Source organism: Hemicordylus capensis, chromosome 10 (assembly GCF_027244095.1).
Source record: "Hemicordylus capensis ecotype Gifberg chromosome 10, rHemCap1.1.pri, whole genome shotgun sequence".
NCBI lineage: Eukaryota > Metazoa > Chordata > Lepidosauria > Squamata > Cordylidae > Hemicordylus > Hemicordylus capensis.
The window spans coordinates 15655370-15679107 of NC_069666.1; the positions used below are offsets into that span (position 1 = coordinate 15655370).

General features: G+C 47.3%; 1 protein-coding gene and 1 long non-coding RNA gene across 4 annotated transcripts in view; one reads left to right on the forward strand and one right to left on the reverse strand.

The window, feature by feature from the left end:
* RBPMS2 (RNA binding protein, mRNA processing factor 2) overlaps positions 1–14423 on the reverse strand; it is a 53155-nt gene extending 38732 nt beyond the window's left edge. For 2 of the 3 annotated variants that reach the window (XR_008311410.1, XR_008311411.1), the window contains exon 1: positions 13936–14423. Coding sequence is in view for 1 of the 3 variants with exons in the window: in XM_053272228.1 (XP_053128203.1) it covers positions 13936–13989 (54 nt within the window). In the remaining 2 variants the exon portion in view is untranslated. The remainder of the gene's footprint in view (positions 1–13935) is intronic. The other variant, XM_053272228.1, reaches the window with a different exon arrangement.
* LOC128334839 (uncharacterized) lies at positions 13531–17596 on the forward strand. The gene is made up of 2 exons (XR_008311412.1): positions 13531–13727; positions 16834–17596. It is a non-coding gene; the product is annotated as an uncharacterized LOC128334839 (long non-coding RNA).
* The last annotated feature ends 6142 nt before the right edge of the window (positions 17597–23738 follow it).

The window sequence follows — 23738 nt, forward strand, 5'->3', positions numbered from 1 at the left end:
CCAGTGGCCTTTGGTTGGGAATTATGGGAGCTGAAGTCCAATTGCATCTGGGGACCAACACGTTGAGAATCCCTGCCCTAGAGAACCCGTGCTATCCGAGGGCTTTCTTTAGAGCAAGGTATGACCTGTTCTCGTCGGCTGTCCTGGCGGGCAGAATAAAGAGCATACCTATGTAAGATAAAATCTGCCCTTGTGGTTATAGGGAGATTGAAACCATACAACATGTATTGTTCTGTTGCCTGTTTTACAGAGAGTTAAGATGCTCCCTGATATCTCCCTGTCTGGCACCCTTTCCAGGATGCTCAGAAGATTTTTGTGTTTCTTATCTTCTGCCAGATCAATCTCCATCTATTACATGTAAGGTGGTGAAGTTTTGCTCTAATGCTATCTGGTTAAGTCAGTTTTTTATTTCATGCGTATGTTTTTCCTGAATTTTTAGTTTATATTTATATTTTATTGTTAGCAGTTGCTAGTTAAGTTTGATTGGTACTGTATGTGATCGATATTTTATTATTTTATTATTTTCTAGTAACTGTTAACTTCTTGTAGGATTCCTTTTATTCTACTATTTCTAGTTGATTTGTAAGCTGACCATGGGTCGTAAAATAAATAAATAGACTACAGCTCCCAGAATCCCCAGATGCAATGGCTTGTGCTTGGGGATTATGGAAGTTGTAGTCAACAACATCTGGGAATCCCTGTTAGAGGGAACACTGGTCAGATTGATTCTGAAGAGCTGGCTCCAATGGCAGGGAACATCCCGGTGCCCCAATAATCTGCTGCCTGAAGCAGACTGCCTCATCTCACCTCATGAAAGGACTGCCCAGTCTGAGTACTTGCAAACTTCATGTCATGTGTTGAGAGAGTACAGAGCTTCCAACAGTCTCAAATGGGCAGGCAGAATTGTGTGGGAGAAGACAGTCCTTTGGGCCAAAGCCTTTCCAATGAGACTATTTTAGACTAGATATTGGGGGCAACAATAAGTTAGTGCTTCTAATTTTACATGCAGGCATTTACTTGGAGGAACAGTTTCCTCTACCATTGAGGGCTTTACAAGGTAATCACCAGCAGGTTGAATCTGGCTCCCAGTTTGAGTCAATGGAGTTCAAGCAAAACTATGGTCTTGACACCCAACTACAACCTAATAGCAACATTCTGTACTAGCTGCATATGCCACACCCACCCACCGAGGGCAATCCCATATAGTGTGCAATACAGTAGTCCAACCTGGATGTGATCAATATATGCATCAAGGTGACTACAGCTGCATTCTCCAGGAAGAGCCTAGTTCCATATCTTCTAGCTCTTATAGCCACTGTCTGAGGCTGTTAGTTGGATCTAGGGTCAAAATGCAGCCCACAAGGCTAAGCAAATTCAAGTCCTGGAGAGACTTGAGAAAAGAAATATTCCCACACCAGGACAAACAAGTTCTGGTAAAAACTAATTTGCCTACTTTGTTTCATTATAATCTTATATCGATAATTACCACCCTCACAAGTTGGCCCACTTCAGCCTCAAACATTTTGTCTGCCATTTTGAATTAGGGTAGATGACATTACAAACTACACCCCTGAACCATCCCTATGTGTATCAGCTGTAACAAATTTGGTTCAAATCAGTTAGGCAGTTCACAATTCAGCCCACTTGCGCCTCAGTTGTTTATGCATCTGCCATCTTGAATTGGGGTGGATGACATCACAAACTACACTGTTGAGGTGTCCCTACAACTGGGCCCAATTTGGTTCATATTGGTCCAGCCATTATGAAGTTGATAGGACACACACAAGAGCTGGGTGATCTCATAAGCTTACTTTCTTTAAGGAAAGTAGGCTTAAAGAGTGTCATGTCAGTTTATTCTATTCCGATATTCCACTATAGCCTTTAGTCTGGACTCAGTTGTAAATTTGTTTTTTCTTTTTTTAAGAGGCAGCTTTCCCCAATGCTAAATTAGCCAGCTAATCCAATAGGTTTAGAAGATCTCTTGCTGCTGTTTAACATAATGAACATTATGAGCTGGGCAGTCTCCACGTCCCCTTGGCTGTGAATTCCAGGCCATGGCAGAGAAGGCACCATCTTTACCATATCCACATATTGCTCTATCCTCAAGGCAGAGGTTCTCAAACTTGCAGCCCATGACCACCTGGGGACCCAACTCCCATCACCCTCAGCCACAATTGCCAAAAGCCACTGGAGATTATGGGAGTTGTAGTTCAACATCTTGGGTCTCAAGGTTGAGAACTCCTGCCTTGCAGAGGATAATGATGGCTTACCTTACAGGGCTGTTAAGAGCATAAGACATGCTTGGAAAACTTGGTGTGTACACACTACTGCAAGCCACTTATCAAAACAAAGAAAAGGCAACTGATAATATAGAAGCCGCTGTAAGCCAACAGGGAGCTTATTTGCAGGCTCCTTAAAATGGAGCATTGAGAAAGAACACTTGAAGAGCACTATTTGATGCAGATTTAAGAGTAAGTTTCTGAAGTTTGACCTTTTCCTTCACTCTACAATTCAGCTTCCCATAACACAACAGAAATTGGGGCTCAGAGTATTTGCAAGGGATGATGCATCATCAGGTTCCTCTTATGACTTTTAGCTCTTCCCTGCCCTGATCCTGCCCTCCCAATGATACTGAAAGATGTACTAAGTTGCACGAACTGCAAATCTGCATACCTAAACAAGGAAGAGATGATTCACTTGCTGCAAGCTTTGACCTTCAAGCTGACACTTGGCGGTAGGGCCTCCGTTTTATTTCCTAAGCAAGTTGAGGTAGCAACAGTTAATCTGGTTAATGTTTACCCTAAAGTTCTGCCCATCTGCTGCTGCTACCAAGGCAAGCCAACAACATGATCAGACACTATAGCTGCACAGCAGTACTGCCACACTTGTTTATTTATTTGATTTATATACCACCCTTCCAAAATAGCTCAGGGCGGTTTACAACAGGATAAATGGTTTCTATTTTAATTGTAAACCGCCTTGAGCCATTTTGGAAGGGCGGTATAAAAATCGAATAAATAAATAAATAAATAAATAAATAAATAAATAAAATAAATATGTACAAAAACAATTGAAACCAGTTATCAATTAAAATCAGAACTATAAAAACAGAATAAAACCAATTTAAACATTCAAACAGCTAAATACCCTGGAAAGCCAGGGCAACCATTTAAAACAGTTTACAGTAGTTTAAAAACCCTGGAAGGCTAAGCCAAACAGATAGGTTTTAAGGGCTCTCCTGAAAGGCAGTAATGAACTCAAATTATGGATTTCTGCCGGGAGTGAATTCCACAGCCCAGGAGCAGCTACAGAGAAGGCCGGCCTCTGAGTCTCCACCAGACAAACCGGTGGTAACTGGAGACGGACCTCCACAGATGACCTTAACGTGTGGTGGGGATCATGCAGAAGAAGGCGCTCTCTAAGACGCTTGCCACCTATCATATGCCACATTTTGTGTTCAAGAAGAGGAAGCAGTAGACCACCCTCAAACACTAACTATTGCAACAACGTTGTTAACTTACAATGTACATCTTTCTTTTTTGGTTTTTGATCAAGAGTGCTTGGAAGCCTCTTGGACTTCAGTGCTGTTCCTAAAGTGGGATCAGGAAAATATTGGATCAGTCAGTCAGTCAGTCAGTCAGTCACTTTAGGATCAGGGAAATAATGCAGCTGTCTGCATTTACATCCAATCCAAGATCTCAGTTGGGCACATGAAGTTGCCTTCTATATGGTCAGACCATTGAGCCGTCGAGCTCAAGGCTGTTGATTCTGACTGGTAGCAGCCCTCCAGAAACAAAGTAAAGGAGGCAACAGAATGCCTGTGCTATGGGGTGGAAAGGAGAAAGGAGCTCCTAGCAGAGGTGTAGCAACCACTGAGCAAGGGGGGACAATTGTCCCCAAGGCTCACCCTCAGCGAGAGGAGAGGAGAGCTGGTCTTGTGGTAGCAAGTGTGACTTGTCCCCATGGCTAAGCAGGGTCTGCCCTGGTTGCATATGAATGGGAGACTTGATCTGTGAGCACTGTAAGATATTCCCCTCAAGGGATGAAGCCGCTCTGGGAAAAGCAGAAGATTTCAAGTTCCCAGCCTGGCTTCTCCAAGATCAGGCGGAGAGAGGTTCCTGCCTGCAACCTTGGAGAAGCCGCTGCCAGTCTGTGAAGACAATACTGAGCTAGATAGACCAATGGTCTGACTCAGTATATGGCAGTTTCCTATGTCCCTATGAGGGTGAATCCTTGCCACCTCCGACACCCAGACGGCAAGCAAAGCGCTTAAGGTATGCCCCTCTCCAGATAGCATATTCAGCCAGTGTGAGGATGGAGACTCCCCTGCCCAGACATTGGCCCACCCCCTGCACCTGACATCAGACCCAAGGGGGCAGGCCCAGTGCTGAATATGGAGCTGTGACAGCCCCATATTCTACATTGGCCATGCCCCCTTGTATCTGACAACAGATACAGGGGGCATGGCTTAGGGACACACAGAACACCCAAGGGGTGAGGGAGCCACCAGCTGGACTTTGCTCCCGGCCCCCGCCAAGTTACCCACACCCCTGATTCCTAGAAAGAAGGGGATGGTACAATGCAGAGAAAGATGGATTAAAAAGGATTAAAACTAAGTTTAAAGAACAGTACTTTTCTGCAACGTAAAGGTAAAGTTGTGCTGTCGAGTCGGTGTGGGCTTCAGACGACCACAGAGCCATGCGGTTGTCTTTGGTAGAATACAGGAAGGGTTTACCATTGCCGCCTCCTGCGCAGTATGAGATGCCTTTCAGCATCTTCCTGTATCGCTGCTGCCCAGTACAGGTGTTTCCCATAGTCTGGGAAACACACCAGTGGTGATTCGAACCAGCAACCTCTTGCTCACTAGGCAAATTATTTCCCCGATGTGTCATTAGGTGGCTTTCTGAAATATAGCCCTCTTGAGTTTAGTATCCAAATAGCACCAAGTTATTTGAGCCATGCATGTCTGTCTTATGATCCATCTGAAGTAAGGTTGAGTGGGTGCCGTGGGTGCATTGTCTTTCCTTCCCATTCCCCACGGTAATGCCACAGCAGTGTATACCATCAGTGGATGGAGAAAGGCAGAGACACTACTTCAGCACCATTTCAGCTAGGATCTTGCCTGGCTGGTGTGAGTTCATTATTATGGATGTCAGTTATCAAGCTGGCTTCAGGGTCACTGCAAGGGGGAGGACTTCCCTACTACAGGTACCTTACCTTTTTGGACGTCAGACAAGTGGTACACATCTTTGATTCCCGCCCCCACCCCAACACCAGCCTCCACCAACCTTCTATGTGTGTTTTTCTGCTCAAAAAATTAAGCTGAAACAGGTTTTGCCTTTGGATTCATAGGAACATAGGAAGCTACCATATACCGAGTCAGACCATTGGTCTATCTAGCTCAGTATTGTCTTCCCAGACTGGCAGCAGCTTCTCCAAGGTTGCAGGGAGGAATCTCTCTCAGCCCTATCTTGGAGAAGCCGCCAGGGAGGGAACTTGAAACCTTCTGCTCTTCCCAGAGCGGCTTCATCCCTTGAGGGGAATATCTTACAGTGCTCACACATCAAGTCTCCCGTTCATAGGCAGCCAGGGTGGACCCTGCTTAGCTATCTGCCGGGAGTGCATTCCCTAGGCCAGGAGCAGCTACAGAGAAGGCTCAGTTCCGAGTTGTCACCAGACATACCGGTGGTAACTGGAGATGGACCTCTCCAGATGAGCTCAGTGTGCGATGGGGATCATACAGAAGGCAGCGCTCTAACAGATTGATCAATTAAACTTGATCATACCTGCAAGAGTTATGTAGGTTTCTTAAAGTCTATTATAATACAGCACCTCTGAAGATGTAAGGAACAGAGAGCTAGGCAAGGGTAGGAGCTCCCCCATGCTCTGTGCAGGTGCCTTCATTGCTACATTTCCTTTCTGGGGGGAGTCATGGAGGAGGGAGGGAGCTGATGAGATTCAGGGCTCTGAGCAATTCATCGGGTGCCTGTGTCCCATGGGCCACCCCCTAATGACGCCCCTGACAAATAGCACAATGAGGAGTGTTCAAGATACAGTGGTGTCTTTGTAATGGGGAAGTTTGTGATTTAATCCACAATGAAGACCCTTACAAACATTCTTGAGCTCTGGAAAAAGTAACCATCTTGGAATAGGAAGGCATTTGCCACCAAAGTATCCCAAGAATTCTGGGCCTGCACTGCCAGCCAGCTCAATAGCTCTGCACTTACACTATGGATAAGGCTGTATATCAGCTGAAACAAGCAGCCATTTAAGTAGAGGCAGCAGAACTGGCTGTGGATTCTGTTCAGTTCAATTTCGAATATTGGTCAAGATGACCAACACTAGCTCTACCAACTTGTTTTCTATCATACATCAAAGCTGAAGAGGAACTAAGCAACAGCACCGAAACTAGTCTGTGTTACCAAAGTGGCAATAGAACAGCTCCCAGTTCTTACCCCTAGGCTCTCTCATCAGGATAAGCTGAAAATATCTGAAATAAGTCAATTGCATGCAGGTCCACAATGCTTGTCCCTGTGCAGATGGCTGAACAAGTTGGAAAGGGTAGAAGCCGAGCGATGGAACTTATGCTTTGTATGAGAAGGTCCCTCCCTGGTTCAATCACCAGCAGTGATCCCTCTAACAGATTCCCAGAAGTTGACTACAACTCCCAGAATCCCCAGGCAAAAGCTATTGCAGCTTGGGATTCTGGGAGCTGTAGTCAACAGCATCTGGGAATCCCTGTTAGAGGGAACACTGATCCCCAGCACCTCCAGTTAAGAGGATTTCAGGCACTACATGTGCTAGATGGACCAGCAGTCCAAGGCCACTTTGATATCAGCCAAAGGAGTATCAACTTCAGACACATCTTGTTGATTTTACACTTGTACTTCCAGAATCAAGATTTTCTTGTCCGTGTTACCATCATAGGAGTCACAATTGGTCCCTTTAATCATCTTAGTTATGGCAAGCTCATACTTTTCAGGTGCTAATGAGCCTGGTAAGTGTGATTTGGGCAGCAGGGCAGCGCAGTAGTATCTGCACTACATTAACTCATCAACTGTCTCAATGCAGAGTAGAACTATATACAACACACCAAAAGGAATCAAATTCCATGACCAGTGCATGTTTTGCAAAACAAGCACTGCCTTTATAGTCACAATTATTGTTGTTGTGCCCTCAAGTTGGTGTTGACTCCTGGTGACTAGAGAGCCCTGCGGTTTTCTTTGGTAGAATACAAGAGGAGTTTACCATGGCCATCTCCCATGCAGTATGAGATGCCTTTCAGCATCTTCCTATATTGCTGCTGCCTGATTTAGGTGTTTCCCATAGTCTGGGAAACATACCAGTGGGGATTTGAACTGGCAACCTTCTGCTTGTTAGTCAAGCATTTCCCCACTGCGCCACTTAAGGTGGGAGTGGTTCACCATTGCCATCTCCGGCACAGTGCAAGATGATGCTTTTCAACACCTTCCTATATCGCTGCTGCCTGATACAGGAAACATACGTTACCTGTAATCAAACGTTTTAGCGATTTAGGATGCTGCCTCATCCCATTTCCAAATATCAGAAAGCACTCGGGCCTGTACAAGGTCTGACTCGGCATGCACACAGAGGTGTGTTCGACCAGAAGTGCCTATCACCAAACACAGCCTCGCAGGAGTCTGTTCTGGGTTGCACTGTGCAAGGAAGGGGAGGTTTAATTTCCCCCCACCAAAAGCCTTTCCCTGCCGAAGTGACTGTTTCCTGCAAACAGCTACTTCAGGGAGAGGAATTATGTCACATGCCACTCCTCAAGGAAAGCTTCCCCATATGCTGCAGTTAGGAACATAGGAAGCTGCCCTATGCCGAGTCAGACCATAGGTCCGTCTAGCTCAGTATTGTCAACACAGATTGGCAGCAGCTTCTCCAAGGCTGCAGGCAGGGATCTCTCCCAGCCCTATCTTGGAGATGCTGCCAGGGAGGGAACTTGGAACCTTCTGCTCTTCCCAGAGCGGCTCCATCCCCTGAGGGGAATATCTTACGTGCTCACACTTCTAGTCTCCCATTCATGTGCAACCAGGGCAGATCCTGCTTAGCTAAGGGGACAAGTCATGCTTCCTACCACACAGACCAGCTCTCCTCCCCCTGGTCAGCCTCCCTACCCATGCAAAATGACTGTGGATGAAAGACACTACTTCTGGCTGGAAACGCACTTTAGCATGTATTAGCATGTACATCTAGTTTGACCCCTAATCACACACTGTTGGGAGGGGCACACAGAGAAGCCACAAGTACCTCACATATCAGAGCGGAGAACTAAGACTCAAGGCACACTGTCTGACCACCACTTGAAGGGCATGAGTTCAGCTCTTCTATCTCTACTCTGACAGAGAGCTGTGAAATACCCTCCTGTTGGAGGCTCAGATAGGGAATTTGCTTTGGAGTTGTCACAATTTGTTCACTCTTCATGGGGAGGTGGGTATTCTCACATGTATCAGTTGTCCATCCATTTTGCCTATGCCTTCTAATAATGTTCATGCTGAAAATCGAGCTTCTTTAGAACATCTTTCATCTTAGAGGAAGGCTTGTAGTCCATTGGAATCCTTATAACCGGAGCTCCCAGGTATTGGATTACATCACCCCCAGTTGGAGGTGATAGCGAGTTGCAGTCCAGCATCTGGGGATCCAAGCTGGAGAACTGCTGACCAGTGTTCCCTAGGCAATTCCCATAACCTTAGCCAAAGGCCATTGCACCTGGGGATGATGGGAGTTGTAGTCAATAATATCTGGGAATCCCTACTATAGTGAGCACCGCCCCCGATGTAAGGTAGTAAAGTGTGCCATCAAGTCAATTTCAACTCTTGGTGCCCACAGAGCCCTGTGGTTTTCTTTTGGTAGAATACAGGAGGGGTTTACCATTGCCTCCTCCCGCACAGTATGAGATGATGCCTTTCAGCATCTTCTTATATCGCGGCTGCCCAATATGCATACCAGCAGGGATTTGAACTGGCAACGTTCTGCTTACTAGTCAAGCATTTCCCCACATGTACATCATAGTCAATGGGGTTTACCCCATGTGCACCACTTCAAGCTTATTTGGTAAAGGCGACAAGTCTACCACACTGCTTGAGTTTCTAAACTCCCTGAGCCATTTTGGAAGGGTGGTATAAAAATCAAATAAAAAAATAAATAGATAAATAGATGCCTGCCAGTCACAAACATCTCATTCCCCCTTCTTGTTTCGAGTACTATCTAATTGGCCTTTGGCACCATTTGAGGACACTGAGGTTGTAGTAAGCATACAGTAAGAGCTGGAAAGGGCTGCTCTGTAGAGAGGTATTTCTAAACACACTGCAGAGAAATCTGACCATTGCCTTCCTCTACAGCAGATCTCCCTGGCTAACCCCACTCTTCCTAGAAGTCTCAGTGAAATCCCATCTAGGGCAACAGCATTGTTGTGCCATCAAGTCAGTCTCAATTTCTGGCAACTACAGAACCATGTGGTTTTCTTTGGTGGAATACAGGAGGGGTTTACCATTGCCTCCTCCCACACCATATGAGATGATGCCTTTCAGCATCTTCTTATATCGCGGCTGCCCGATAGAGATGTTTCCCATATTCTGGGAAACATACCAGCGGGGATTTGAACCAGCAGCCTCTTGCTCTCTAGGCAAGTTACTTCCCCGCTGAGTCATTAGGTGGCTTCAACAGCATTATTAGTACTATGAATATCAGTTCTTTCCCACCAGTCTCTCACATGCCCAGAGCACACACAGCTCTCAACAATCTCAATCAATCCACACTAAACGACACATCTGTCCTTCTGCCTCAGGGCTGCACAACATCATCCCTCCAGCTGCTGGACTACAACTCCCATCATCCCCAATTGCTGACCACTGTGGCCGGGGCCAATGGGAGTTTTAGTCCTACCGCAGCTTGAGGGTTAAAGTTGTACAGCCCTGTTGGAACTCATCTCCCTGCCTTTTATCATAGATGCAAAGCGGAGGAGTTCTATCCCCACCACTAAGTGGTGTGCCTGTGTCTTAAGTCAGAAGACTTTGCATATCCATTCGAACCTCTGAGATTTCCACACTGCCACTGATAGACATTTCAAACATCTTTGAAATAGCAGGGAAGAGTATGATCCGATGCACAAGCAGCAGATGTGAGGATTTTATGGTGCAGATAGGTCATATGACATCAAGCACTGGTTTGTCAGTGATAATCAACCATGAAACGGGATAGCCATTCTGTCAAAAAACCCTTGTGTGCCCACTATAGCAAAACAAAACTAAAAATTAAGCAGACGACGACTCAACCTTCTCTCAAACCTTCAGTTTTCAAATACTCCACTGCAGGGTGGGCTAACTACAATCTTGTGTGGCCTAGTTTTTTGGGTGTTTTTACTAGGAACCCTGTGGTCCTTCAATGTGTTTTCAATTTACAAAGAGTGTGCATGCAGGAACTCAGACACAGTTAAAGCATAACTAATCCAGGTTAAGTTATCCCAAGTATGCACTCAAGCTTAATGTATGAAACGCCTTGCTGGATGCGTTCAAGGTCCATCTGGTCAAGCATTATTCACAATATCCGAGCAGCTACCAGTTACTAGGTATCCCACTGGAAATGGGCTGATCATTCACCAATAGAGTGCTATCTATACTTCCGATATCACAGCTGCCTGATATAGGTGTTTCCCATATTCTGGGAAGCATACCAGTGGGGATTTGAATTGGCAACCTTCTACTCGTTAGTCAAGCATTTCCCCGCTGCGCCACTTAAGGTGGGAGGGGTTCACCATATCAACCCAACTATATCCAAGAATATGCTGCAGATATACCACTTTTCATAGGAAGCTGCCATATACCGAGTCAGACCATCTAGCTCAGTATTGTCTTCACAGATTGGCAGCGGCTTCTTGCAGGCAGGAATCTCTCTCAGCCCTATCTTGGAGATGCTGCCAGGGAGGGAACTTGGAGCCTAGATGCTCTTCCCAGAGCAGCTCCATCCCGAGGGGAATATCTTACAGTTCTCACACATGCAGTTTCCCATTCAAACGCAACCAGGGTGGACCCTGCTTAGCTAGGGGGACAAGGGCTTGCTACCAGAAGACCGGCTCTCCTCTTTTCAAAGTTCTCAAAGCAGTTGACATAGGTAAATCAATGAGATGGCTCCCCATCCCCTCAAGACTCTGTCTAAAGAGAATTAAGGTAGACACCAGCAACAGCCATTGTTTAAGGAGTTGGCTGGGATAGTTGCTCTCCCCTTGCTAAATTTAAGAGCAGCAGCACTCACAGTCTTTCCTCAGTTGGCAGCTAGTGGTGGCGTTTGCATAAACCCATCACAATCAGAACTGCACACAGTAAATTGATCCGTTACATTTCAAGGAACCTTGTGGTCAGAGAGTTTGATAGTCTACATGCTCTAGACCTGCCTGTATGACAGCTGCTGATTAAGGTAGCATAGATCCCTCAGTTCCAGACACTGAGGGATCTATTTTGCTCTATTTGGAGAATATGTAGTGGGCTTCAATCCAGCCCAACATACTAAATTACCAAAAACTATCTCCTGAATCTATGCAAACACTTGGCAAACAGTAGCATCAACCAGCTGAATTGTGGGCATAGGACATTTATCACCAGTAGAGACAGGGAAAGAAGGCCTTTGACAAATGTTCTTCAGAGTCAGTAGCCAGCCTAAAAATTAAAGAGCCAAACTGAGGGCACTTGATGAAATTACTGGATGTTGTGAGGTGGGAGTCAAAAGTAAATGAGCTTCTTTTTATTCCCTCCAAGTAACACAGAACAGAAACAGGGCTGGCTGGGACAAACAAATTTAAACTTTCTGAATAACCTAGTCTGGGTGACAGTGTTAAGTTGTTAGGCACCATGGCTCCCTGGCACCTGGGATTTGTTAAACCCTGAGCTAAGAGCGCAACACAATTTGGAACAAACTTGCAATATACCTTTTCTGGCTAAGCCAGAAATTTAATCCAGGAGCCCCCATCCAACACCAGTGTATACCTGTATTTACCTGGATATAAGATGATCTTAAGTTTAAGATTACTCCCTCAAAAAATAGAAGTACAGGTATAACCTGTATTTACCTAAAAGTAACAGCACTCTGAGTTTACAAAGACTGCCAATTTCTAACACCAAACAACTTGGAAAAAACCTAGTCTTGAATTCAGGTAAATACAGCACACTCCTCCAGTTAAACCACTTCAATAAAATTGTCATATTGCACAACAGTGATGCTGTGGGTAGCATTATCCTGCATGTCATATTTCTGGAGGACCCATGAGAAAACAGCCTAGGTCATCCCATTGCCACTATTGATGCATTTTACATAAATGAGCTCAGCCAAATTGTTGGCCACCACGACTTCCAGTATTCAATAATAAGCAACATGCCAATAGCAGAATAACTCAGGTGTTGCATATATATTAAGAATTCACAGCTTCTTGCCATTCAGAAAGGAATTGGGGCCAGAAAGGCCGCCATTCTGCACCAGCAAAGCTTCACGGCTATTTTCAGAGGGTTGGGAGGGAGGACAAGGAGTCTACCACAACCCAAGGGAATTGAGGTTTCGCCGTCTTTTCCAGAGCTCTGCACGCAAGATGGAGGTAACTCAGCCCTATAGAAGCAGCTGGATTTGGTCCACACTACAGCTGCTTTCTGCCCCATACTAAACAGGTACAGGGAAGCATGAAGGAAGATGTAAACATTCCACAAATGGGCATTTCCAAGAGCAACCAATGCTGTATAGGAACAAGTAGACAGACATTCCAAGATCTACAGTGCCATTCAACACAGCCTTGTTCACGGGTGTACTGGTTATGCGGAGAAAAATGTGGGTGAATCTACAGAAAGGGAAGCCAGCAGTAGACTCTCCCTGGCCAACCACATGCAGAAGCTGCAAGAGACCAGACAGCTTGCACCCTGGCCCTCCTACACCCCACCCGACATCACATTTCCAAGCCTCTTTAAAACTAAACTTAGCTCTTAAGTTCTCACACATTCATGGCCATGTTAGCTCTGACAAAGCACATGCACAGAGCATTCATGAAGAATCCACCGAGCATGCACTGTGTTCTGAATGCACAGAGCATTCATGGAGAGCATAGAGAGAAGGGGGAAAGATTAGGCACCACCTTCCCCCCCGCTACACACCACCATCTTCTCCCAGGCAACATTTTAAGGTCAGAGGCAGCACAGAAGCCAAGATTAAGTCAGCAAGAGGCACCCAGACAGTGTCTCTAGCCAGCATCCCATTCTCTTTTCAGGCAGGAATCTCAGCTCTTTCATTCCCAAAAGGTGCTTGCTCCCTAGGTCAAGGCTACACTAAGCACTATGGGTTAAGAGAAGAGGCACAAGCAAGCAAGGAGAAAGGTCACAGTATGAAGTGGCAACCCAGGAGCCCAGTTTTAAAAAGGGGGATCTTCCGCTCAGCATCTTCAGCCATCTTTGGATGACAGCAGACATGAAGCCCAGATCAGATGCTCAGTACCCAACGGAGGAGCTCAGCTTGTAAGGAAGACAGTGAGGGCAACTTAAGGTCCCATACAAAAGGCACTCAAAACTCTTGTGGAGCCCACAAGAGGGCCACAGTTTGTACAGAAGGAGGCATGGATCCGCCAAGAGGCATCTTTGTTGACCAGGAGGACGATGTCAAAGCAAGCTAACAAAAGGGAAGCACCCAGCAAGCAGACCAAGAGAGAAAACAAAAGCACACCCACCCACCCCATCGTAAGTGGCATTGCCCACACCAGAACAGCAGGGCCAGTCAGAGGGAGAGGCCTCCCGGCAAGCACCAGCCACAGCGGCCACTAAGCCAGGGCACCAGGCTCTCAACACAAAGCCAAGGGCGGGGAAGAGGGGAAGCCCGGAGCCCAGTCCTCCCTCCAGCCCCCTGGCCAGCCCAGCCGCTGGAACACCCCCGAGGGCTCCTCCCTACCTCTTCCTCGAGGCTGTTGCTGCTGTGCTCGTTCTCCTTGGGCAGGTTGCTCATGGTGGGTGCAGGGAAGGGCACAGGGAGAGCGAGCGCTCGCGGGCCGGTCCTGGGCGCGGGGCGGCCTCTCCTTCCTCGGCGGGGGAGCCGGGCGTGGGAGACGGTGGGGCAGGTGCCTGGTGCGAGCCGGGGAGGGTGCCTGGGTGGGTGGACGGGACAGAGGGGGCCCCCGACGACGTGCGCTGTGCCGCTGTGCAGTGCAGGTGGGCGAGGGGGGAAGTGAGGCTATTTCACGCGCTCAGGCTCACATCCAGCTGGCTGGCGCCGCCGGCCAATGAGCAGCGAAGGGGCCAACGAGCTGCAGCTGCCGGGCCCCGCGCAGCCCGCGCTTCCTCGCTCCGCTCCTCAATTGCGCGCACCGCAGGGAGCGCCCTGCCCGGCCGGGGCGGGGCAGGGCCGGCCCAGCCCCTCGCCCTGCATCACCGTCTCCAGGGGAACTCGCCAGCCAATCCCCGCCGCCGCCGGCTGCAAAGTTTCTTCGGCCCTCGACGGGTGTCTTTTTTTTTTTTTTTCTTTCCCCCTTCCCTCCTCTCCTCCTCCTTCCTCCGCGAAACTTTTTAAACTTTGATGAACTCGCCTGATTGAACTTTCTTAAAGGGATCGCGCGATTTTGTGTGTGTGTGTGTGTGTGTGTGTGTGTGTGTGTGTGTCCCCTCTCCCTCCCTTTCTCTTTCTTCCCTTTTCACGGGTCTGCTCAAAGAACCCTTCTCTCCAAGGTAGCCCTGTCCACGTTCTCTCTCCCACCTTGTCCGAGAGACCCAGCCCCGAAGGACAGGGATCCTTCGTCGGGATCCTTTGGCATCTAGATCGGGGAACTTGGATGCACAGCTGGGAGGGAGTCTTGAGCCAAACACTGCACGGCAAACCTTACCCCGCCTTAGAAAGGGAGCCCCCCGTCCCCCGGCGGCGCCAGAGGAGGGGCCGCGTGGGGGCAAGACGAGCCCACTCCCCATAAACAGATTCCCATTTTTGAACTATACACTGGACGTGAAGGAAGCCTGCATTCCTAAACCTGCTCGATAGTCAACGCCATCAGCGTCAATAGCCGAGTTGAGGGTGGGGGTGTTCATGTTCAGGAGGAGAGCGTCATTTTGAACTCTTTTTTCAGGAAACAAATTTGCAGAAGAAAGCTCGGCCCTCACTCCCGAAATGCACTTTGTCCCTTTTGTGTCCCCTCCCCAGTCCGCCCCCCCCCCCGCTTCGGTGGCGCCACTTGATCCGAAGGGAAGAAGCAGCAGGCAAGGACACCGTCTGGTTAGGGACGCAAGGGAAAGGTGCCCCCCCCCGAAGAATCCTGCCGGCGGCGTATGCGCCCAGCCACGCAGCCCTCTTGCTGCACAAGAGAGCAGATGCACCCACGCGGATCCCCAGATCGGGCAGTGCCCCACAAGCGACAGGGGACGCTGGCGAAGCGGAGCTATTTTCTTTCTCGCGCCAGAGCAAAAAGCGTCACGATCGCAGTTTGGGAGTCCGGACTTGGACACTTCTTGCCAACTAGCCCCCACCCCTTCTTCTCAAGCCCCCAAACCCAGGACGCGTTAATTCGGCACTACACTGCGTAATTTCACGCATCGCGTTGGGGTTTCTCTGTTAGTTCCTGCCAGGAGTTGAAAACCAGCAACTGCCGTGCGTAACCGGTTTATTTGACGTTCCAAAACACACACACACACACACCCAAAAAACCATTTCGGGGTGGGGTGAAAGGTGCCTTAAGGCGTTCCGGATAAATGGGGCGAATTAGCACTGCGTGCGTGGTGGAAGGAGATTATTTCGGAGTGTGCTAAGAGTGTGCGGGAAAGACCCTCAGTTGGCCATCGTGGGAAACACGCACGACAGTGGTTCGTTTCTCGAAATGAGAAAGATGATTTCGCGGCTACCACCGAATAAACATCCGGTTTAATTCAATCGGCAGAATCGAGTGGTATAGATTCTCCTGGACGATTCCACTTGAAGCTACAAGAGGGGAAGCTTGCATGCTTGAATACTTCTCCAACGGAGGAAAATTCTGCACATAATATATGTCGGGAAGAAAAGTTCAGCCTAGATCACCTTTGGGCAGGGAGATCTTCTGCTATTTTTCCTTGTGCAAGGAGGTATCCCCCCGTCTTTGGGGGAGGATGAGAAGCGTGCAAGCAAGCAATACTTTCGTAGTCTGAAATGGAAGAGCCCGGAACCTCTGTAGCATAGTCTAAACTGGCCCTCCTCTGGCTCCAATGCCCTTTCCTTTGATGCTTAACGTGTGAATCGCTCCCAATAGTGAGGACAAAGTGAAAAGCACTCGCGTATGTTCGGAAGCCTTCTGTCTGCTTCACCTCGCGCTGACATATTGGTTATTTTTGGTGCCGTGGCTCGTTCTTTATTTTTGCTTCCCTTATCCGCAAGCCGCTTTGGGGTCCCGTTTGGGTCAAAACGGGAGATAATAAACATATCTTAAATTAAACCATATTCCAGATAGAAGCCTTGCAGCTGCGTCCACACACGGAGAGCTTCGTGAGCAGCAAGAGGGACTCCCGAGATGGCGCGCACCGGCGGGCAATAGAGAGCCATTCATGGGGGGGCAACAAGCAGCCGAGAGTGAGGAGGGGGCTGCCCCTTATGGCCTGCCCATTCTCGGAATCCACTTTTTGCACCTCACTGACAAATCCTTGACGTCATTACACGTGGAATCCGAATATCTTTTATTGCGCCGCCTGTTTTCAAGGGGACGCATTATCTGGGGGTTGTTGCTTTTTTAAAACTGTTACGTTATATTTGTACTTTCCACAATTTCCTCCTCGGCTCTTGGGCCTAAGTCTTTCACAGATGGATGGAAATAAATCTTATATTTCTTAATCTTCACTTTAGAAAGAAAAAGTGTGAAAGCTTTGCTGGAGCCGACAACGAAAGGAGGCAAACGCAGACATTCCCAAGGAGGAGCGTCTCATTCGATGGCGCGGCGCTGATCTTGCGAGAGTGCAGCGCTCTCCGATCCCACGTATCGCAAGACACAACGAGTTCCCCGCACAAGATCGCCCCATTCCCAGCGCACAGCCGGGTCAATGGGTGGCTGCTTCTCCAGTTCTCAGGAAACCCAGATCCGGATGTAGCCGCCTCTCATTCCCGCCCTCCCACTAACTCTTACTCATACACGGGAACCACGAGAGATTTTATGGTGGGGTCGGATTTCTCTGGGTCCACATTACCTTTTAGAACTTTGGGGTCCCTTATATTTTTTTAAGATGAACTCACCTAAAAAAGTAATGTGTGAATGAAGCGTATGCTGTATCTGCCTGAATAAAAGACTAGTTCTTTTCATTTTTAAAAAAAATATTAGAAATCAGGTCATCTTAAATTCAGGGTCCTGTTCCTTTGTAGGAAATTCAGGTATAACCTGTGTTTAACTTCTACTTTCTAAGGGGGTCGTTTTAAATTCAGAGTCTCTTCGATTCAGGTAAATACAGTAGTACCAGTGTGTGCATGTGCACAAATGTTTGCCTCATTTACACCTTCAATTTTTACATTTTTAATACACACACAAATGCATATGCAGAATATACATTTAAATATAGATGTATGTATCTTTGCTGGAATTGGTTGTAACTCCAATTAAACTGCAAATCTGGGTTTACTGCTGCTTATTGATGTGGAATGGCCCTTTAGGTATGAGTGCAGAGATGCAATCCCTCTTGCCCTCTGGGTAGGGTTGCCACAATAATTTTTAACAGTTAATACTTCAGGCAATACTGAATTATGATCTTTATTGTTTCCTCCAAAGTCCGGCAGTCTGATGAGGGAATCCTCTAACCTCCCGTCAGTTCATTCCCTAGATTGAACTGAGTGCAGTTATGCTCATGGAAAGCTTACTGGAATCAGTGAATGTGTGCCAAAATATGTTCAGGAAGAGCAGGTTACATGACTTTTCATCACCTTGAGTTTATCTTGCCTTAAAAAAACCAGGAATACTGATGATCATTACTCAGTCCAGTAGCAGGGGGTTCCACCAGAGATGCTCTTACCCCTGGACTTCAGGGCCAAAGTCCTCCACACCCCCTGCCCCCCCGCATCCTCTTTAGTCTGTTGTGGGTGGTGTGGTTTGTGCCCCAAGAACCTACATGTTAAAAAATGATGCTGAACTTGCAGCAGAGGGCCTCCAAAGGCCTTTAGGTCCAAGCTCCAAAATTACCTAGGTGCACCTCTGGGTTCCACAGCTTGTATGTGCAAAAGCTCATTTATTGGAATCAAATGCTGGTTGCACATGGGATGTCCTTTCATTCTTATATTATTGTGTGCAATGATAATTTCCGAGTTTCAGAGCATACAGTTGGAGTCAGCAACTGAGTCAAATCCAGTTCCTGAAGAAAGCCAGGTGCTCAACACATTCCAAGCTAGAGGCAAAAGAGATGTGGAAAAGTGGGCTGTGGCAACAGCCATTGGGGCCATTGGAAGTGGTGGGAATTGATGTGCTAGGTGGCCCATCACTCTCACTCAGTAGGACATTTATGACTAAGGATACACACAGGCATTACCCATATCAAATCACAGGTAGTAGAGTGCACACACACACACACACACACACACACACACACACACACTGCTGTCTTCAAAACTGACACTGCAACACACTCGTGCACTGGTCAGCATGCACAGACACAATCAGGGGCGTAACAAGGCTGGAGTGGGCCCAGAGACAAAATTTTAAAATGGGCCCCTCGCTGATACACACACACACACTTCACATGTGACTTGCCTCTGGGGGCCCCCAGGCAGCCGCCTCCCCTTGCCTAATAGTAGTTACGCCCCTGGACACAATAATTCCAAAACTCCATACAGGTGTGCTCCAATGGAGGTGTGTGTCCATGCACATAAACAACAGATGATAAAAAAAAAAAAATCTCTCACACACGACTTAATACTCATTCCTGGATTCTAATCTATTATCCTGCTTTGTCTTTGGTCACACTAGTTTTTGTTTATTTATTTGATTTATATACCACCCTTCCAAAAATGGGTCAGAGAGGTTATGTTGTCTGTAGCTTGCCAAACTTGCAGCTCTAGGGATAATTTTTTAAAAAAGCAAAACGCCAGGGACCAAGCCACACTCAATGCAAGTTGCATTCTCTGACTGGAAACCCCTTCCCCTTCATCCTGAAATAAGAGCCTCCCCATCTCTGGCAACTTTTTAAAAGGCACTGAAGACACATTTATTCACCCAGGCTTTTAATTAGATTTATAGTTTTAATATTTTTAATATTGAGTTCTAAATGTTTTCAATGTTTTCAATGATTTTAATTGATAATTGATTTGATGTTCTAAATTATTTTAATTGTAAACTGCCCAGAGATGCAAGTTTTGGGCAGTATAGACATATTGTAAATAATAACCCTAAATGGCAGAAGAAAGGCACTCTGCACATCCTCAGCTGTACTCTGTTATTACTACTTCACACATTCCAAGCATCAGTATCAGGCCTGTAGAATTATTAAGTTGCGATTTGGCTCAGATTTTGCCTTAGGGTGCAATGAATTAATGCACTGGAAAATTCTACTACACAAGCCCCCTTGAAATGAATAGGAGCTGCACAAGAGCACTAGCTCATATTCACTTAAATTCACATCTCTTATATTCACTTTTATTCATTTGTGCAGCATAACTGTCCAGTGCATTCCTTGTTTGTTTCTTTAAAACATTGATATCCTGCCTTTCGGTCCCATTTAAGAGACCCAAGATCCCCAAGGTATCTAACAGCAAAATTTAAAACAATTAATTACAATAAAAATAAAAGACAATCATAAACAAAGGGCAAGATCCAGACTAAACTAGTCCGAACTGAGTCCTACTGAAATTCAGGGTGCTTAAGTTAGTCCTGACACAGTTCTCTTATTTATTTCAATTGGGCTTAGTTATGACCAACGTAGGGTTCTTCCAGATGACGGTAAAATATGGGACCTGCAAAGCTCTTGCACAAGCTCCAGATGTCAACTTATTTGCAGTCCCCATTCTCAGGTGGGCTTCCCTGCTCCTTCCTAGCATGATCTTAGGAACATACATAGGAACATCGGAAGCTGCCATATACTGAGTCAGACCCTTGGTCCATCTAGCTCAGTATTGTCTACACAGACTGGCAGCAGCTTCTCCAAGATTGCAGACAGGAGTCTCTCTCAGCCCTATCTTGGAGATGCCAGGGGGGGGACTTGGAACCTAGATGCTCTTCCCAGAGTGGCTCCATCCCCTAAGGGGAATATCTTACAATGCTCACATGTGGTCTCCCATTCAGATGCAAACCAGGGTGGACCTTGCTTAGCAAAGGGGACAATTCATGCTTGCTACCACAAAAGCAGCTCTCCTCCCCAGACCGCATGCGTGATGTGCAGGGAACTTATGCCTGCTGGCTGGCCAGAGGCATTTGGATTGGCCTTGCTCGTGCACTCATCCTGTGAGCTCCAATCTGTGGCCAAGTGGTACAGCCCAGAAATAAAATGACCAGCTCGATAAGAATCAGGCCAGATGGGCAATGATGTGGAAGCACAACTGCCAGTCAATACTGCAGCCGCCCTAAAGCACACATCTTGAACACTGCATTCTTGAATGCAAATCATTCCTCCCTGGTTTGCATTTGAATGGGAGACTATATGTGAGAGAGCACTGCAAGAGATTCTCCTTAGGGGATGGGGCTGCTCAGGGAAAAGCACCTGCATGCTTGCATGCAGGAGGTTCCAAGTCCCCTGCCTGGCATCTCCAGATCCCGCTATCTGAGAGAGCCTTCTGCCTGCAACCTTGGACAGCTGCTGCCAGTATTTGCTGGGAAGGAGTTGCTTATATCTTGCCTCCCCTCTTCTGTCCAGTTAGGGTATAAGTTGCAGCAAATATCGTATCTCCTTTCCAAAAGGGAATTGGCAGCACTGTGAGAGAAGAGCTGGTCTTGTGGGAGTGACCATGAATGGTCTCCTTTGCTAAGCTGGGTCTGCCTTGGTTTGCATTTGGATGGGTGGCTACGTGTGAACACTAGGGGTGAGCCCAAAGCGTTTCGGTGCCTCTTTGGTGAGGCGCCGAAACACTTTGGCTCCCTGGCGCTGAAATGTTTCGGCGTGGGGTGAGAGGTTCCCTTAAGAGGAGGCGGGCAGGTCCTACCCATCCTCCAAGCCCCTGCCTCCTCGCCACAGCGCTGTTTAAACGGAAATGCCTCCGTATAAATAAATAAATAAATAAATAAATAAATAAAATGCAAATTAGTTGCTGCACAGTCCACATGATCTGCAAATTAGGCCACCCGGATTTGGGGAGTTTGAAGATGGCAACCCTATCTTAAGGGAACCACTGTGAAATATTCCCCTTAGTGGATGGGGTGGCAGAGCACCTGTTTTGCATGCAGAAGGTCCCAGGTTCACTCCCTGGCAGCATCTCCAGGTAGGGCTGGGAGAGACTCCTGCCTGGAACCTCGGAAAGCCGCTGCCAGTCAGTGTAGACACTACTCAGCTAGATGGACCAATGATCTGACTCGGTCTAAGGCTGCTTCCTTTGTTCCAGTGGGTTACTCCCACCAGGAGTGCCTGATATTGGGGCACTTGAGGCCAAGCACCAAATTCAGCATTGCCACATGCCCCTGAAAGTGACACGGGGGGGGGGGGCACAGAGCAGGCTTTTAAAAAACTGCAACCAGACACAAAACGTGCAGGTTTGTTGGTTGGTTGGTTTTAAAGGGTGGTTCTAAAAGAACATTTGTGCAGGTCAAAAAAGCCCGGCAAATGTTATTATGTTAGATGCTGCAAAAGAATGTTGCACTAGGACTGGGGGAGACCCAAGTTCAAATCCGCAGAAGATTCACTGGGTGACTCTGGGCCAATAGCTGATCTCTCAGCCTAACCTACCTCACAGGGTTGTTGTGAGGTTGGTTAGCTGTTCGGGCTGGTCATTTGACCTTGCGCATGAGCAGCCTGTGCAGCCAGGGCTCTGCCCTTCTTGGGTGGGGCTGGGGCACCAGAATAAAACTTTGCCTAGGGTGCCAGAAAACCCCAGGACTCTGCTGCACACACATTTTGTTACCTAGAGTCCTATTCCATTACATTTAAAAGCCGACATAGAGTGGGAGAAAATCCTCCGGACTGGGCATTTGACAGCACTATTGCAAGACAGTCACCCTCTTCATCGGTGAAAAGGATAGCAAAGAACAGCTGTGGAATCTGTGGGGAGCATCTTTGGCAGGGGGCAGAGAAATGAGTATGTTTGATCAAGGTGTGAGTTCTAGAGCAGCCTGGACGACTCACTTCACTTTTCTATATATTTACATTTATATCCCACTCTTCTTCCAAAGAGCCAAGGATGGATTGGCTGTGATGTGCAGAACAGGAAAATGCACGGGTCTGTGTTGTAGTGGTGCATGCTATGTAGTAGTAGTCATTTATTTTTGGTCACTGACCAGCAAAAATACAGAAAAACAGATACAGAAAATTCATAAAAACATGTGCCAGTTACAGCAGTTCTGAATTTTCATTAAGAATGACCCGGAGGGAAGGTTGCCAGCAGCCTTCATTTCTCTGTTCATGCTTTGTCAATAAGGAAGTTGTTTTATTTATTCCCAGATCTGTGTTTGTCATTTCATTCCCCCCCCCCCGCCCCACTGATGAAGAAGAGCTCATGTTCAAAACGACTCTTGGCTCCCACAGAGCCCTGTGGTTTTTTCTTTGCTAGAATACAGGAGGGGTTTCCCATGGCCTCCTCCCGCGCAGTATGAGACGATGCCTTTCAGCATCTTCCTGTATCGCTGCGGCCCGATATAGTACCAGCAGGGATTCGAATCAGCAACTTTCTGCTTGCACAAAACTGAAGAACCCTGCTTCTTACCATTAACTCTTGAGGCTTTAGGGTTGAATGAAAAGGAGCTGGGACTGCACAGTCCCACACAGCACCAAAAAACAACAACAACAAAAAACCCCACCCAGAAAACAGGAAGAAAAATGAAATGTGCACATGAAGAAAGACCCAAGTTAGAGCACAGGGGCTCTTGTCTTCGTTGCTAACGTTTGTTTTCCCTCAAAACGTTTTGTCAAAAAAGTTTGTTTTTCCTTAGCCACAGGCTCAGGGATCCAGAGCAAAACATTTTTGTAGGTCCATTCTTGTAAATACAGTACTTCATTGCCACAGCTGCTTCCTACTTCTCTTTTTGTGGTGGATTCACCGTGTAAACATCGTCTTAGATCGCAAGACGAATTAGCAGCACTAGTAGAGAAAGTAGCACAATGTTGGAGGCCCAGTGCCTGGCACTGTGAATCGGTGCCAGCCCCAGGTTTGGGGGCAGGATGCGATCAGTGTGCAGCTCCTTATTTCAGTGGGACCTCCTCCTCGTTGGCATGGCTGAGACCTGTACACGCCCAGTCTTCAGCTGTGTGTCCATCAAAAATAAGGCTGGAGGCAGGAAGCATGGTTGTGAGCTAAACCCCAGCTGTGTAGGACCAGCACACCCTGCCCAGATTCCATCCCTAGCTTCGGAATGAGGTAGGAAGAAAAATCATTGGCTCATGATCAAGCTTCCTTTAACTAACACAGGATCGAAAATTGGGAGCACACAGAGCTCCCAAATTAGGAGAGTAGACTTCTCCTATTCTGATGTTGATGGTGTGACCTGTCCTATGCTGCAGAACAGGCCTGCTCAACTTTGCCCCCCCCCAGCTGTTTTTGAACTACAAGTCCCATAATCCCCAGCCACAGTGGCCAATAGCCTGGAATTATGGGAGCTATAGACCAGTGTTTCTCAAACTTTTTGGAGTCAAGGACCG